Source organism: Hibiscus syriacus, unplaced genomic scaffold, assembly GCF_006381635.1.
Source record: "Hibiscus syriacus cultivar Baekdansim isolate YM2019G1 unplaced genomic scaffold, ASM638163v2 tig00018999_pilon, whole genome shotgun sequence".
NCBI lineage: Eukaryota > Viridiplantae > Streptophyta > Magnoliopsida > Malvales > Malvaceae > Hibiscus > Hibiscus syriacus.
In genome coordinates this window covers 291,246-308,977 of record NW_024062458.1, presented here as the reverse complement: position 1 = coordinate 308,977, position 17,732 = coordinate 291,246, and the positions used below count along the sequence as shown (strand labels likewise).

Genomic DNA, 17,732 nt, shown 5'->3' with positions numbered 1-17,732 from the left:
CCTAAGTACTGGCGCTTGTGTTTGCATTAAATTTGAAAGATGGCCAAGGGAGCGAGGGGACCACTCACTTTGTAGGTTTGAATCTTGTGACCACTTGGCTTTATTGGTTTTGTCAAGTTGCAAACCCTATCACGTTTTGTTGGCTATGCTGAGGCTTTTACCCTTGCTTATGAGGTTTATTATGCTTTAACATAATCAAAAGGACAACTATAAAATTTATGTTTAAATATAACAAGAATTATGCAGTGATTAAAATGAAATTTATCTATTTCTTTTGTCGTAAGAGATGTATCTCTAAGCCTTTCAATGATTAGAATTGAGAAATACATGACAATGCTTAAATGAACTGATGAAGATCAATATCATTTGTTTGATAAATTTAATTAAATTTTGAGAAATTAAAGATAAAACAATATAAGGTTGATTTTTTTCCGTACCTTATATTTTATAAAAATATTATTATACAAAGATTATGTCATGAGTTGTATTAAGATTGTTTTAGATCAAGAATTTTTAATTTGGATAGTTGTCAATAATCTTTAGAGCATGTAGTTTTTTTTATAGAAATAGAGGTCTCATTAAAAACCCCTCTCATACCTGAAATCATACAATAGATAGCAGGAGGAAAAAAATACCCTAATAAATATTATTACGATAAATAAATAAGGTTCCTTACAAAGAACCAAAACCACCAGACTAGCCAATGCAACCAACTACACTAGACACCCCCTGCTTAAGACTAACCAGCTTGACAAAAATACAAATAAATTAACTGCAACTTAAAACAAACTCATCAGCAAATACCCTCTTTACTAAAACATCTGCTTCATAGTTCAAAGCGAGGAGCAATCATGGTGATGGTTTGATGTCACAACAACAATTCTGTTTTTTTGGAGTTTTCTTCTCCTTGTTCTTTATTTCTTATCTTTTAAGGGTTTGTACTTAATAAATATTTTGTGATGATTTTAGCAACACCATGAACTGTTTTATTTGGTGTTGGAGATGTTTGGATCGATGATACTTTATTTTATGTTTAATGGATTATTAAGTATACTTGTGTTTATTGTTGTTTTATTCACTGTTTTAATCTTATGCCTTAGCACTGTAAGAGCTTTTGAGAGATTGTGTGGTGTCTTATCATAATATTCCTAGTCTTTGTAAGAGTTGTTGAGAGTTAGCCATTTTTCTAGGAGTTGATACCTAATATCGAAAGAGTTAGATTAGATCTACATGAAAAAGGGAACTAATCCGGGATGTTGAGTTTCTAATCTGCCTTAGAGATAAGGAGAGGGTTTCAAGTGACTAAAAGGGATAGTACTCAATCGATAGGCTAGTGTATTATTTACGCTGAGAGATATTGCCGTGACAATAGTTGTATCAGGTTCCTTACTAGAGATTGCTTAGGAACACTTTAGTAAATTCTGTCGGAAAACGTAGACACAACATACTTAGCTCATCCTAGGCATAGAATAATTTCTCATCGTAGCAAATCCAACTGAATTGCCCCGTTAGAAGTCCGATTGTGTGATGTTGTTAGTCTATATTCAGAACTCAAACATTTTTCGCCTTAGCAACTTTTATTTACTTACTCTTGCAATTAATTTTTGCCTTAGCAATTTTTATTTGTTTACTCTTGCATATTTTTCTTGCCACGACAAAAATTATCTGCTTACTCCACTTCACACAATTCTTGCCTCGGCAAAACTTTTACATCTATTCATACCATTTGCCATAGTTATTTCCTCATTTGTTTATATCATTAGATTTAGGCGTTTAGGATTAGTTAGTGACACCTATTCCTAGATGTAACAATCTTTAAAGAATTCCCCCAATCTCCGTAGAGACAATACTCACTCACTACTGTATTACTTGCATCGATTGTATATACTTGTACATATTTGTTTATATCACACACATTTACACGCGATCATAGGTCTACAACAGCGTGGAGAATAAGTTGTCTGGCGTGACAACACAAATGAATTGACAATGAGTGCAAACCTGATCTACCATGCGCAGTCCAAGTATGTTAATTTGGACGTGCATTTCGTTCGAGAGAAGAAAGGTTGTGTGTTGATGAAGAAAGGTAGTTAAGGGTTGTTAGTATGTTGAAATTGTTATTCAATTGTTAGGCAGTTAGGGTTCATCGCATGCTGCATGTATTTTTTTTATATAAAGCAATATATCCTAAATCAGATGAATAGAGCACTTATTCTACAGTTTTCCTTATCATTTTCTGTAAAACTCATCATGGTATTAGAGGGACCCAACTGAGGAATGGCTTAAGACTCCACCACCAAACCATGATGAACGCAACCTAGAAAACTGATGGAAGATTTCCTTGTCGAAGGCGAGCAAGTTGCATCAACATTGATTTTAAGTGTTGAAGTAGGAAGTTTACACTAGCGGTCCAATCAGGATCCAATCATTGATGATAGGGATCCCATCATCCCGATACGATACACTAGCAGTTGCATCAAAAGAGACCAACAATGACTTACTTGAAGAAACCACCTGCCAGCCTAGGGTCATCTACCCACCCTGAACTAACATATTTCGACTATTCAACACAAAATATAATAACACTAGAAGAAAACAAAACTCATCCAAAGTAAACACGGGAAGAAGAGAATGCAACCACTCACTGGTTGAATTCCATGGGCCAAAAACGGCAGGTGAAGTGAACCCCACTAAATGAAGAATAACAATAACAGTTGTATCATCGCAGTCCCTCGCAGCATGTAAACTTGTTTCAACATTAAACTATACAATGGGCATAAACCATTTGACATGCCTGCTAACTGAAGCCGACGGTCAACAAGGAGGAGTGCCTCTTGCGCCAAACGCCACCCGAAAATTTGGATCTTTTGGGGGATAGATAGTCGGGACATAAAAAGCCAAAACGATGACGAAACAATGGGAGATCGGTGTTGCCACAAAATATAGAAATATCCCGAACGCACTGAATATACCTCGGTGGAGTGGCCACTCCACAACTGCGTGTCATGTTCTACCAGAGCAATTGGACACTTCAGGATCGTAACAACATCATTAGAATTGAAGATAGCATTGACCTTCGCTTCATCCCATCGAGGTACATTCCGGAGCATTAATTACCCACAACGAACCGAGTTAATGCCACTATCAACATATGTAGATTCAAGCCGAATGAGGGATGATCCACCCCAACGATCAAGAAAAAGCCGGATGCTTTTGCTCAGACCAAGAAGCCAATAAAATCCATCCCGAAATGCCAACATAATTGTCTAAATTCCGTGCCATGCAAAAATGGGTTTCTCGCCCAGACGTGGTACCGTAAGGGAAATATTTGGCCGCAAACACCAAAGCATAAAGGCATCAAGGCAAATGAATATTTAGAGTAAGGTGCTAAAAGTTAAATATATTATTATATCATAAATTTAGACTAAAGAGCTGTATAACTAGATAACTATTTTGACTGTTCAAATGTAATATGTATAAATCTTCTAACCACAGTAAAAAAATCAATTTCACCAAATCACAAATTACATTCTGATAGTTGATTTGATTAAAACCTTTTTTACCAGTTAACAATATGCACACACCTTACATACATAACTATTTAAACCCAGAGGCTCTAATAAGAATAACATATTCTTAGTCCACTTGATAAATTTTACAAATATAATTGAATTACAATTTATTTTTGTAATTAAATTATAGTTAATTATTTGAATAGTTAAAATTACATATTTTAAGTTTATATTAATGAATTTATTAAGTGATTTTAATATTAAAAAGAAATATTATTTTTATAGAAATTTTGGATTCAAGTAGTTTTATCGGTGTTTATCGTGTAGGATATAACTATGTATTCATTTAATTGAAATTATTTAAGAGTTGACCAAAAACTCAAATAATTTAAAATTGATAAATTAATTAATATTTTAAATGAAATTAAATTTTATTCATGCTCAAATAATATTTTTACTATTTCACTTTAATCACTATTTATAAATGAAGTTGGTTAATGCGCACACCTCTGCTTATAAAAATGTTTACCGCTACAAAAGCCAACGGCGCGTGACATTCCCGGGAAACACAAAATCCGAAATGCGAGTTATTTACCAAATAGAGAATCGTTGTAATTTTTGATCCAAAAGATTTCAAATTGTGCCGCGTTTTTTCATTTCACCCCAGCCATGGCGCCACTTCACCACGCTTTCCCTCTCTTAATCCCAATCTCTCTTTAGTACATTCAAAAATTCCCTCTCTACTATTCTTCTATCTCCTTCGCTTCCGAGGGAAAACAATGGGGAAGCAAAGCAGATCTAAGAAACCAGAGATTCTGGGCAAAGGGAAAGTCACTCCGGTTCAAGTCGCATTCATCGTCGATCGCTACCTTTCCGATAACAACTACTCCGAGACTCGTTCCACTTTCAGGAACGAAGCTTCTTCTCTCATTTCCAAATCCCCCGTTCGAGAGGTACATACCCGATTAACCCAATTCCTTATTTTTTCTGAAATTGTTATCGATAGTCCTTTGTTTTGAATTGGTACTGTTTATTTTGCGATAGGCGCCGAAGAGTTTGTTAAGTCTGGGGGCGATGTTAGACGAGTATATTTGTTTGAAAGAGCAAAAGGTGTTAGTAGAGCAGGAGAGAGCTCGTTTGGAGCAGGAGAAATGCAGGGTTCAGTCCCTTTTGCAGGGAATGCAAAGTGTAATGAACGCTTACAATGGGAGTGCCACTGCATCAGTGCTTATGATTCCTCATGTAAATGCAACTAAAACTGTATCCGTGGTTCCTCAATCAGATCCACGTGCTGGATCTTCCCCAGGTACAAATATAGAGCTCTGGGTGGTTAATTGTTTTTAGAATTGGTCATAATTATGTTAACTTTTACTTTATCCTTGAGCTGTTGATGTACTGAAATATGAGAAACCTTTGAAGATTGAATTGCTTATCAAATGCAGATGCCATTTTTTGCTCTAAGTTATTGTTTGATTTAGATGTAGTAGTGCTAGTATGTGGATTATTTGGGACTGTTTGCATGTGGCAATTTGTTTTTTTTATAAATGTTTAAGTTTCCAATTGATATTATTAGGGCCTTAAGAGTACTCTGGAGATGTTGGACAGTTTTGTTGTGCGGTTCACTTAAGACTAATTTACAGTTAATTTTAACCTAAAATTATATTTTTTTTCTCTAACCTAAAAAGTTATACAATTAATAATGTTATATTTGGGGATTTAACCTAAAATGTTGTTTACAATTGATAATGTTATATTGTGGTTACAATTGATAATGTTATATTGTGGGGTTTTAACCTAAAATGCTATTTAATCTAAAAAGTTATATAATTAGTAATGATTTTAGTTACAATAAAAAACGTCTTGACGTTAATTTTTTAGGGTGCAACCAAATAGTTATATAACTTACATGATTAGTCATTGATAACATAATATTTTCAGTTTCAACTTATAGTATTACTCAATTTGTTTTAAAAAATTACATTCTTGATAAGTTTTTCTTGGTTACAATTGATTTCTCCTTTTTTTTCTGGCCTTCTATTAATTGATTGTATTTTAGATTCATCCGGAAGATGTTACAGTTGTATTTCCATTTCTATTTGAGAATTAGTTCATGATAATAATACCAAATCATGGCATGTGATCTAAATATTGTTATGCACACCTCGTATGTTCTCTTTGATAAACGATTCTTGTATGTTCTCGATATTCTTGTTTTAGGTCCTCCCGTGTACAGTACACCGACTGTTATTCCAATATCTGGTCCTTTTAATTCCAGAATGGTGAGAAATAATTACTCTTCGCCAGTTACAAGTCGGCCATTAACAACGAAAAAAAGGAGCTTGGAAGCCGTCACTGAAGCCCCAGCAGCTGCAAAGAAATCTCGCAACAAATTAGCTTCTAGGAAGTTAAATGTGCAGGGTAGACTTTATTGCCTTCTCATATTCCATTTCATGCCTTGTTACAGCCATAACTTCATCTTTGACAAGTTTGTTGCAGGAATTGATAAGCTCCCAGAGTCTGCTAATGTGATGAATAGAGAAGTAGCTGGTCAGTCCAGCTCTTTAAATCAATCAACACCTTCCAGCTGCACACCAAATGAATCGACAATGCATGTATCCAGTGTTGCAAAGTGTTTGTTCAATCAGCCACAGCTAACTCCTCCAACTAATTCTTCAGGTCCTAAGACGCCGCCACAAGCAGTTTCCCCTCAGAGTGATAAATCAATGACTCCCCCAGCTGTTACTTCAACTGCTAACTGCAGTCACAACGTTACTCCTCAAGAGATCACTCCTACTAACTGCACTATAATTTCAACCGAGAGAGTTACAGTTAGCCCTTTAAAGCAAATGACATGTTACACAATTGAGAGGAATCATTGCATCTCCTCTTGTTCACCAGTTAAGACATGTTTGAAGAGGGTTGGTAAGAGAGATCATGTAAAGAGCAGGCTGGACTTTGATGGTTCTGATGCAACAATGCAGGTGGACAAACCAATAATGAATGAGACTTCAACATCTGAGTCTGAAATGGATGCAGATCTTTTTGATCTGGATTTGCCAAATTTAGATGCTTTAGGGGAAAATTTCTCCTTCTCGGAACTGTTGGTGGATCTCGATCTTGGATCTGACGGATTTGGCTACCCTTCCCAACCTACAGTGGGTACTTCTGGAGCTGCTCTTTCAGGGTATTGGTTCTACTTCAATCGGATTGCATATTTTGACCATTAAGTTCTCACTAATTTCAGTTAGTTATTTTTCACTGATGTTTATATTCACTCATGACTCACAGGTCATCTCATGACTCCGGGGACGGCAATCTGGGGGCTAATCAAGTCATGTCTAAGTTTTCATCTACTGTTACAGAAGTGTTTTCAGATAATAACATGAAGGCCCAAGGTGGCGAAGCTCACTGCCTGCATAATTCAATTGCTTTAAAACTGATATTTATATGCTTACCCTGCTTGTGTTATTGGTTGCAGGAGCCAACACCCTTACATCAGTGAAGTCTATAACAAAATGCATAAAAATATTGAGCCCAGGTAAAATACTGTATCCTTCTACTCTCCTCATTTTGTGAGTTATTATTTGTCTATATTCATGTTTACCTGAATTTGCAGCAAAAGGTCAAAGGAATTCTCTGGAGCAACAAAATTATCCTGCTACAAACTGACCACACTCACTCCGAGCAATGGCTTAACAACACACTTCTTGTTTTGGTCAACAATTTTAAAACCTTTAAGCGTTTTAACACAGCATGAAGCCAATTTCTATGTAAAGATCAAGTTATGTTTGAAATGCCTTCCATTGATGGGAATTTGAGCAACATTATGATGCTCAACAAGTACAACTTTAAAGAATTTGTTAACCAAGTGTTTTTTTATTTAATTTAATCATGTAGTGGAGGCTGGTGATACACTGATAGCAGTTTGATTGTCTAATCATGTTATTCTTTAATGGAAATCTTCTCTTGTCATCCTTGTGTTTTTTAAATATGCTCATTGCAAGCAAAAGGTTGAAATTCATACTTGGGGCTCAAGCTAAGTAGTTCTGTAGTTTCCGAACTTCATTTGGGCTTCCAAGGAAAATTGGTGTACGCTGGTGTACCTGCCAATGCAACAAGCCAAAACCATGAATGACCACTGTTTGATTTGTATTATCCTTTGCTTGTCCAGAGCAAGGACAAACTCAGGTTAACATCGAAGTTCTTGAATCTAGGTTTGTAAACAAATCGAGTTTGAGTATTGTTGAGCTTGATTCGACTTGAGAAGTTTAAAGATGAGTTTGATTTGGTTTGGAAGCATGTGAGCTTAAATTTGTCAAGCTCTACTTGGAAACTAGTGAGCTTAAAATTATCAGGTTCGACTAAAAAATTTGTGAGCATAAAATATTCAAACTTGACTCGAAATCAAAATTTGAAATTTAACTTAAGCTTGAAAAAACTTGTACTCGAAACATTGTTAGAGTTAGCTAGATTGAAGCTCAGTTAAAGCTTGAACTCGAATTCAAACCAGAATCTTAATACATGAAAGTCTTATATTGTATTTTAAAAAACAACAAATAAATGTTAATATGTTATTTTTTTTGAGTTGTTCGTTGTTTTCCAAGTTGAGTATCAGGTATCTCGCTTATGTTGGTTATAAACTCGAGTCGAATCCAATCAATCTAAATTTTGATTGAATCGAATTCGAGTAGTCTGTCACGGCTCATTTACAATCCTACTTTAACCATATATTAGACAAGTCAATATGGATATGGGTTAAGTTCTTACCTGCTCAGGTACGATGTCCAGAATTCTTTGTTCACCGTCTATTGCAACAACACCAACTTGTTCTATTAAAAAGCTCATAGGTGCACACTCGTATAGCAGTCTCAGATTCCCATTTTTGTTGTTCTTGTTTTTGGGGTTGCCATAAATACCTCCACGAAGCAGCATTCGATGAATTTCACCGACAAGGCAACCGATGTAGCTGTCCGAATAAGGTTTGCCATTGGATACTGGTTGCCGAAGGTGATCGAGGTAGTTCTTCAGTTTTTCACCCCAGAGGTCAAAATTCCCTTCATTGAAAGAGTAAATTTTACTAGACTCAGGTATTTTGATGTTCTCATGTGTTAACACGAATTCACCATAAGTGGGATCTAGGGTATTAGATCTAACAGGAATAATAGGTCTAGCAGAAACAAAGAACAAGTAAAAAGAATTCATTGTGAATTAACGTGTTTTGCAATCTACAAAGTTCTGATACTTATAGCTTAGCTGTAACAGAAAGCTTAACAACTTCAACAGCTTTTGAAACTGTATACAACAGACTAATAACCTTTATTAGCATACTAACAACACACGTGCATGGATTGCATGAAGTATCTCAACATTCTCCCCACTTCTTCTTCCCTTATTCAACAAGGCAACACTCGTAATTTCTTTCGGTACTGCTCAAACGATGCCTTAGGCAGTGTCTTAGTTAGACCATCAGCCACTAGAAATCCAACAGGTACATAGCTAACACGAAGTTGACCAGTAGCAATCATTTCCCAAACAAAGTGGATATCCAGCTCAATATGCTTGGAGCGGGCATGACACACCGGATTGACGCTCATAACAACAACACTTGTGTTGTCACACCAAATGACAGGTTAATCATGTAGAGACACACCAAGATCGCTTAGCAAGGCAGTAAACCATGTAACCTCTGCTGCAGTATAAGCAACGCTTCTGTACTCAACTTCCATTGTAGAACGAGAGACAATCTTTTGTTTCTTTGAACTCTAGGCAACTAAACAACCCCCAAGAAAAACACAATGTCCAGACATGGACCTGCGATCGCTAGCATCTCCAGCCCAGTTAGCACCTAAGAAGGCTTTGACATTTAACCTAGCATCACCAACTGAAAACACCAATCCATAATTCAATGTACCCGCCAAATAACGCAAAATGCGTTTGACTGCCACAAAATGAACTTCACAAGGAGACTGCATGAACTGAACCACTTTGTTAACCGCGAAAACAATGTCTAGCCGAGTATGAAAGACATACAAGAGAGCCGCTACAATATTGCGATACTCACGAGCATTTGGCAATAGAGCACCATATTGAACTGCAAGCTTTGCAGCAACAATCATTGGAGTGCACGTAAAAGTTGCTTGAATAATGTTTTTTTTAACAAATCAAAAATCTATGTTCGTTGACTAAGTGCCAACCCAGCACCAACTCGTTTAACTTCAATACCCGAAAAATATGACAACTCGACAAGATCCTTAAGCGAAAGTCGATAACTTAGCATTTCTACAACCTGGTTAACATCTGTAGCAGATGTTCCAGTGATTATTATATCATCGACATATACTAGAATGTATGTACAATAGACACCTTTGAACCTAACAAACAAAGAGACATATGCTTTCGACTCTATAAACCCTAGTTCCAAAAAATTAGCTTTAAGTTTTTCATTCCAGTTGCATGGTGCCTGGCAAAGCCTGTAGAGCTTCTTTTGCAACTTACACACCAATGGAAAACCATCTGAAGCATACTATTCAAACCCTGAAGGCTGCTGCATGTAAACATCTTCACTCAAATTACCGTTCAAGAATACATTGTTGACATCTACTTGTCTCAAGACCCATCCTTTTGTAGAAGCCATGGCCAGAAGGACATACACCGTTGTAAATTTCACAACCGGGCTAAATGTGTCCTTGAAATCATGTCCATGGACCTGAGTGAACCCTTTTGCGACCATACGAGCCTTGTATCGATGCATAGACCCATCAGGGTTCTATTTGAGCTTAAACAACCACTTGCACCCCACCACGCTCCTATCATCAGGTAGGGGAACAAGAGCCCACGTGTCATTCTGAATTAATGCACAATATTCTGCACGAAATGGAGCATTCCATGGAGCTGACTGAAATGCTTTATCAACAGTGGATGGAACAACATCATCAAGGAACGTAGTATAGAGTTTTGGTTTAAACACCCCAAACTTACTACAAGTCAACATAGGGTGAGTGTTACCCATCGAAGTCACTGTTTGCTCACCAGGAAGAGACTGAACCTTGACATCAGACTCAGTAACTATTGGAGCAGGTGAAGACTGAACAACACTGGGAACTTCAGGCAAGGCAGCAGACACATCAACCGGTATTGATTGTGTTGAGCTTGGTTCAGGAACATCTAAGGATAAAGTAGTAGATTCTAGAACCCTAGCAGATCCAATATACAACCTGTTAATATCCATAACTATATCAAGAGACCTGCTCAATTCTGAAACAGTTGCTAACTTCCTGATAGAACTAGCACCTGCAAAAAGAAACTTACACTCATCAAATTTCACATGGCGAGAAACAACTACACATCTATCAGGTGCAAGACAAAAAAACCCCTTGTGTTGAGGGCTAACACCCAAGAATGTGCAAGGCTGAGATCTAAAGTCTAACTTATGATTATTGAACGGTCTCAAGTGAGGAAATCACCTACACCCAAACACCTTGAGTAGACTATAATCAGGCTTCTTGCGAAACAAACACTCAAACGGATACCTTCATGTTAACACCTTTGAGGGAAGTATGCTAATAAGATAAACAAACATAACCATTGCATATGACCAGTATTGAATTGGCATGGAAGCCTGAGCAAGCAATACTAGAGCAAGTTCAATAACATGCATGTGCTTACGATCCACTACATCATTTTTCTCTGAAGTATGTGGGCATGTGACACGACGAGAAATGCCAATTTCAGTGAGTATACGAGACAATTGACGATATTATCCTCCCCAGTCACTTTGAACAACCAAAATGTTTAGGCCAAACTGTGTTACCATAAGCTGTTGAAAGAGTTGAAACGCACGAGCAGCCTGAGACTTATCCTTAAGAAGATACAACCATGTATGTCTTGTGTATGCATCAACAAAGCTGACATAATATCTATAACCATTCGAAACAACTGGAGATGGCCCTCATAAATCAGTAAAAACAAGTTGGAAAGGTGACTCATATACAGTAGTTGGATCATAAAAGGTAAGCTTATGACTCTTGCCTATGTGAAAAGCAATACAAAGTTCATTAACCTTTTTCTCAACATTTACATTGATTGTTTTGCATATTTGCTCAAGGGTTCCATGTGCAGGATGCCCAAGGCGTCTATGCCAGAGATCATACAAACTATGTGAAGTAACAACATTATTAGCTTCAATACCAGTACTCATATCATCAACACAATCAACTTGAAAAGAGTATAAGCCATCATTCTCTTGACCCTACAGCAACACATCTCCAGTTTCTTCATTATGAACACATCAGCATGATGCATGAAACTCAAAATACACATCATTGTCCCTAGCAAGCTTCGAGACTGAGAGAAGATTTTTTGTTATCTTAGGTACATGAAGAAGATCATTCAACAACAATGCTCGTGAAGGAGAACATAAAACAAATTTACCAATAGCTCGATTAGGAAGATAAACACCATTACCAACAATAAGTTTACCTGGACCTGAGAAATCCTTTTGATTGATGACATTAGCTAAGTAAGGGGTTATGTGATGAGTAACCCCGGAGTCAACCACCCAACGATCCCTAGCACTGGTAGTAACATGAATCTGCGAGTGCGAGGAGTAACAAACCTGCACCTCAGTTCGAGCTTTTGTATAGCAAGAGCAATCGTCAAAACCGATAGTATTTGTCTCCAAACTAGAGTAACTAACCGATATTGAGTCACCACGAGACACAATACGATCATTTGTTCTATTAGAAAATGTCTGATCAAAATGATACCAACAATCAACAACAAGATGACCATTTTGCCACATAGCTGACATTGAACACGTGGTCGTCCACAACCACGACCTCCCGTTCGACCTTCAGAGCCAGATTCAGATCGCCAAGAAGTACGATCATGAAATCCATGTGTTGAACTATGTTTTGATATAACAATTTAAGGTAAAATGGTTTTTGGACTTGAATTGAACTTACAAAATGTTTTTGGACTTAATTGAATTTATTCAAAGTTTTAAAAGGTTTCAAAAATAATTCAATATCCATTAAAATTTGAATTTGAGCAAAAATGCTATAGGGTACCGATACCCCCTGCAGGGGTATCCATACCCCCCTGAAGGCTCAAATTCCAGATTGCTCGGATGATATCTATACCCCCAGGGGTATCCATACCCTCTAGGGGTATCTATACCCCCTGGCTACAACGGCTAGTTTTATTTGAATTTAATGAAGGAGTACCGATACCCCTTATAATGGGCAGCCTTTTTGAGCAAAAAAAATCATCCCCAAACGGCTCCAAAACATCCCCAACGGCTATATACGACTTCAAACACATTCCAAGCTATAAATACAAGCTAAGGACACTTGAAGACACAGAGAACAACTATCCAAGCAATCAAACACAAGAGAAGAGTTTTTCATTCTTATTTCATATTTCTCTTGTAAATATTTTGTTCTTGTGAGCTCAATCTTGTAAACACCTACCTTAGAGAGGTTTTCTTGTTTACATTTTTTATCCATTTGTAAAGGGGAAAGGTTCTAGCTTTTACCGTGTAAAATCTAGGGAAATGTTCTAGTTTAGCCCGGAAAAACTAGGGAGTTGTAAGGTTATCTCTTTGTTCTCAAAAGAAAGAACAAATTAGTGAATTTGTTGGAAAATCCTTGGTGAGGAGCTAAGGTAGTGGACGTAGAATTTGGTTGAGAAAGTCGAACCACTCTAAATCGTTGTGTACTTTTCTATATTTCAATCTCCTTACTCCCTAAACTCAAAAACCATTCCGACCCCTCTTTACAAACCATTCTGGTTGACGATTCGAGCGTTCAAAAATCCCAACAATTGGCATCAGAGCCTAACTTGTTAAGAATGTTTAACCACCTTGAGATGATCCTAGAAGAATCTCTACCAATTCCTGACACAATCGAGAAGATGGCTTCCACCTCTGGCTCGTTCCACATGGAAGACTCCCTACCAACCGACAAGCCTCCATACTTCAATGGAGTCAACTATTATCATTGGAAGAAATTAATGAAGGAATTCATACAATCCAATGATCTTGATGCATGAGAGATAATCGAGAACAACTACTCTTCTCCAAAGAAGAAGGAGAAGAAGATGAGTGACAAAGAACGGAAGAAAGCTCAACTTAATGCCAAAGCCATATACAAGTTGTTTTGTGCATTTGGTCCTGAAATCTATGAAGGGGTTTCTTCATGTTCAAGTTCCAAGGAGCTTTGGAATAAGCTCGAGGAAATCCATGGAAACAAGAAAGAAGAACCAACAAAGGTGGTGTCTCTAATGGCTTATGAAGAGCCCGAGGTATTTTCTAACTCAAATAAACTTAATTTATATACGTTTGATGAGTTACAAGATGCTTTTAATAGGTTATATTTGTAGTTTGAGACCATGAACTCCAAATATAAGAAAATGATTTCAAAATTTAAAATCAAAAATGATTTTCTTTTGAAAAAAAATAGATTTTGAAAGCCAAAATGAAATTTTGAAAAAAGATTTAGAGCTTTCAAAAATAAAAATTTATAGTTTTGAAAAAGAAAATTTTGATTTAAAAGTTAAGCTTGAATGCTTAACAAAAGAAAAAGAAATCATTTTAAATAATTCATTTAGTTCAATAATGACAATATGCTCACATTGTCATTATCATGGTCATTTGGAACATACTTGTCCTTTGAAGAAAGGAAAATGTTTTAAAATTAGGCAAGTATGGGTTCCGAAAGGAACAAGGGACATTGAAACTAACGTCCAAGGATCCAAAGTAATTTGGATACCAAAATCTACTTAAATGTCTCTTGTAGGTGTGTGGGAGCAATGGTGATGAAAATGATGATATTCAAGATGCTCTAGCCACACATGAAAAAGGAATGGGTAACCTCTAAGCTTAATACTTTTAATTTTGGTTATTTGGTTGCTCATTTGATTTTAAGCATACATGAGTTTTGGTTTTAAATGATTATGCATCATTGTTTTTAATCTCATGTATGTTGAAAAGATGATTATGATGAACATTTTAAAGTTATATTAATTTTTAGTTCATCATAATAAAATTTTGGTCAAAATTGGTTTTAATGCAAATGATATCTCTCTAACAATTGATATCAACTTTTCAAATACTTTGATTTTATAAATCTTTAAAATTTTTGACCTAAATTTAAATGATTATGCATATAGTTTAAATGAAAATGATATCTCTCTAACAATTGATATCAAAATTTTCAAAATGCATAACATTTTTGGAAAACTTTATGCAAATGCACTTAATTTTAAACAATTGGTATTAATATCAAATTTCCACAATTGGTATTGCATAAAGTATTTTAGACTTGGATACATTGAATTTCATCTGCTAATAACATGTTTGTTATTCTTTGTTGAAATTCAATGTTTTTAAAGTGTCAAGACCTTAAATGTTAATTTTTGTTTGAAATGCATTTATTGAGGGGGAGCTTTGATTTTTCAAATTATTTTTAAAATGCCAAATTTATCACTTACTCTCCAAAGTTATTTTGAACTTTAAATATTGAATTATTTTTTATATAACAAAAAGGGGGAGAAGTTTTGGTTTGAAAAATTCAATTTCTTAATGAAAAAGGGGGAGCTTAACATTTTCATATATTTTCCAACAATTGGTAACAATTGGTTATCTTTTTAACAATTAGTATCCTTTTGTAACAATTGGTATCTTTTTCATTAAACATTTTATTAAGGGGGAGTTTTGCCAAAAACAATTTTTCAAATGTTTTGTTATATCAAAAAGGGGGAGATTGTTGAACTATGTTTTGATATAACAATTTAAGGCAAAATGGTTTTTGGACTTGAATTGAATTTACAAAATGTTTTTGGACTTAATTGAATTTATTCAAAGTTTTAAAAGGTTTCAAAAATAATTCAAAGTCCATTAAAATTCGAATTTGAGCAAAAATGCTATAGGGTACCGATACCCCCTGCAGGGGTATCCATACCCCCCTGAAGGCTCAAATTTAAGATTGCTCGGATGGTATCTATACCCCCCAGGGGTATCCATACCCCGTGTATCGATACCTCCTGGCTACAACGGTTAGTTTTATTTGAATTTAATGAAGGAATATCGATACCCTATGATAGGGTACCGATACCCCCTATTATGGGCAGCCTTTTTGAGCAGAAAAATCATCCCCAAACGGATCCAAAACATCCCCAACGGCTATATACGACTTCAAACACATTCCAAGCTATAAATACAAGCTAAGGACACTTGAAGACAGAGAGAACAACTATCAAAGCAATCAAACACAAGAGAAGAGTTTTTCATTCTTATTTCATCTTTCTCTTGTAAATATTTTGTTTTTGTGAGCTCTATCTTCTAAACACCTACCTTAGAGAGGTTTTCTTGTTTACATTTTTTATCCTTTTGTAAAAGGGAAATTTTCTAGCTTATCCCGTGTAAAAGCTAGGGAAAGGTTCTAGTTTAGCCCGAAAAAACTAGGGAGTTGTAAGGTTATCTCTTTGCCCTCAAAAGAAAGAACAAATTAGTGAATTTGTTGGAAAATCCTTGGTGAGGAGCTAAGGTAGTGGACGTAGACTTTGGTTGAGAAAGTCGAACCACTCTAAATCGTTGTGTAATTTTCTATCTTTCAATCTCCTTACTCCCTAAACTCAAAAACCATTCCAACCCCTCTTTGCAAACCATTCCGGTTGTCGATTCGAGTGTCTGAAAAACCTAACACCATGACTTCCAGTCTTTGAACCAGAACCAATCTGAGCTATATGAGCACTCATCGGAAGAGAATCCTCCTGAGAATCTAAACCGGCAAGTTGAGTCTCTGCATCAATTAACAGTGAACAGATTTTATCAAGAGATAATGCATCTTTCATAGTGGTTATGAACGCGATGTAGGTTGATACTCTCGGGGAAAACCTTTCAATATGTTTGCAACATGCTCGGCTTGAGGAATCGCATTGTCACACAATGCCAACGCATCACATACCTCTTTTATACGGGTGAGATACGTACGCATGCTATCATTCCTTTTTTGAGAGACTGAAGCTTATAGTGGAGACTGATAACCGTTGTGGTAGATCTGTTTGCAAAAAATTGCAACACCGTACTCCAGACTGCCGTTGCCGTCTCCACTCCAACAAACTGGGACAACAAATGAGGGTTGATCGTGGATAACAACCAAGAGGCCAGTGCACTATCTTGCGCAACATACTCTTCATACAGATCATTCGACACCGGTTCACCATGCTCATCAACCACCGTTGCAGGAGGAGGACGAACAAAACCAGTTAGCAACCGTTCTAATCGGTGACTACGAATAGTAACCAGAATTTGCTGCTTCCAAAGCAAAAAATTGGATTCATCAAGGATAATATTCACCTTCTTGTTTGTGAAAGTCTTACCAATAGGGAACTCCATCAACAAGAAGACGACGCAGCAAGCAGCAGAAAACCTCATGAACGAACATCGAATGATACCATATTAGATCTAGCAGGAATAATAGGTCTAGAAGAAACAAAGAATAAGTAAAAAGAATTCATTGTAAATTAACGTGTTTTGCAATCTACAAAGTTTTGGTACTTATAGCTTAGCTGTAACAGAAAGCTTAACAATTTCAATAGCTTTTGAAACTGTTTACAACAGACTAACAACCTTTATTAGCAGACTAACGACACACGTGCATGAATTGCATGAAGTATCTCAACAAATGCAAACACCCATTGCCTAAGGAAATAGTGAAGACTACAGAGCTTGAGTATAGGCAATGGCCTGCAATCAATAAGTTTTTCCCTGGCTGGCAAACATTGACGATGCATTTTTCTCTTGATTGATCTAGCTGCATTGCAAACGAGTTGATACCATTAAGAGGTGCTAAACTGTGGACTATAAGCTTATAGTGAAGACTGTGGAGTACTCTTTTCCCTATCTAGGTTTAGGAAGGTTTTCAATGAGAGGCTCGATTGGAATAACTGAAAACTTGGTAATAAAATAACGTTTGCTGAGAAAAAATAGTAACATTAGGGATAATTTAATAAATAAATTTAAAATTATTTTAAAAATAAATATGTCTATTATATCCTAACAAAAATATGAATTACGCTTTCGAAAATAGTAACAGAGTTGAATTAGATAAGCATATAATATGTTGAGTGAACCATGCCATCTTCAAAGCTATTTTTGTCCCTGATATACCATTTTGGTTACTTGCCTCAGGATCAACGATATATATTGCCAATAAATAT

The 17,732-nt window shown here is 36.1% G+C and overlaps 2 protein-coding genes across 2 annotated transcripts; one reads left to right on the top strand and one right to left on the bottom strand.

The window, feature by feature from the left end:
- The first annotated feature begins 4,270 nt into the window (after window positions 1-4,270).
- On the top strand, window positions 4,271-7,181 carry LOC120209484. Its single transcript, XM_039208480.1, has 7 exons — window positions 4,271-4,465; window positions 4,557-4,818; window positions 5,730-5,930; window positions 6,009-6,696; window positions 6,801-6,907; window positions 6,991-7,050; window positions 7,129-7,181. Exons 1-7 carry the CDS (start codon window positions 4,292-4,294, stop codon window positions 7,179-7,181), a joined length of 1,545 nt encoding a protein of 514 aa, XP_039064411.1. The 5' UTR covers window positions 4,271-4,291.
- Window positions 7,182-7,543: 362 nt separating this feature from the next.
- Window positions 7,544-17,332, bottom strand: LOC120209483 (fructose-1,6-bisphosphatase, chloroplastic-like). The gene is made up of 3 exons (XM_039208479.1): window positions 17,202-17,332; window positions 8,280-8,661; window positions 7,544-7,615 (listed from the first exon to the last, which is right to left on the bottom strand). Exons 1-3 carry the CDS (start codon window positions 17,330-17,332, stop codon window positions 7,544-7,546), a joined length of 585 nt encoding a protein of 194 aa, XP_039064410.1.
- Between the last annotated feature and the right edge of the window lie 400 nt (window positions 17,333-17,732).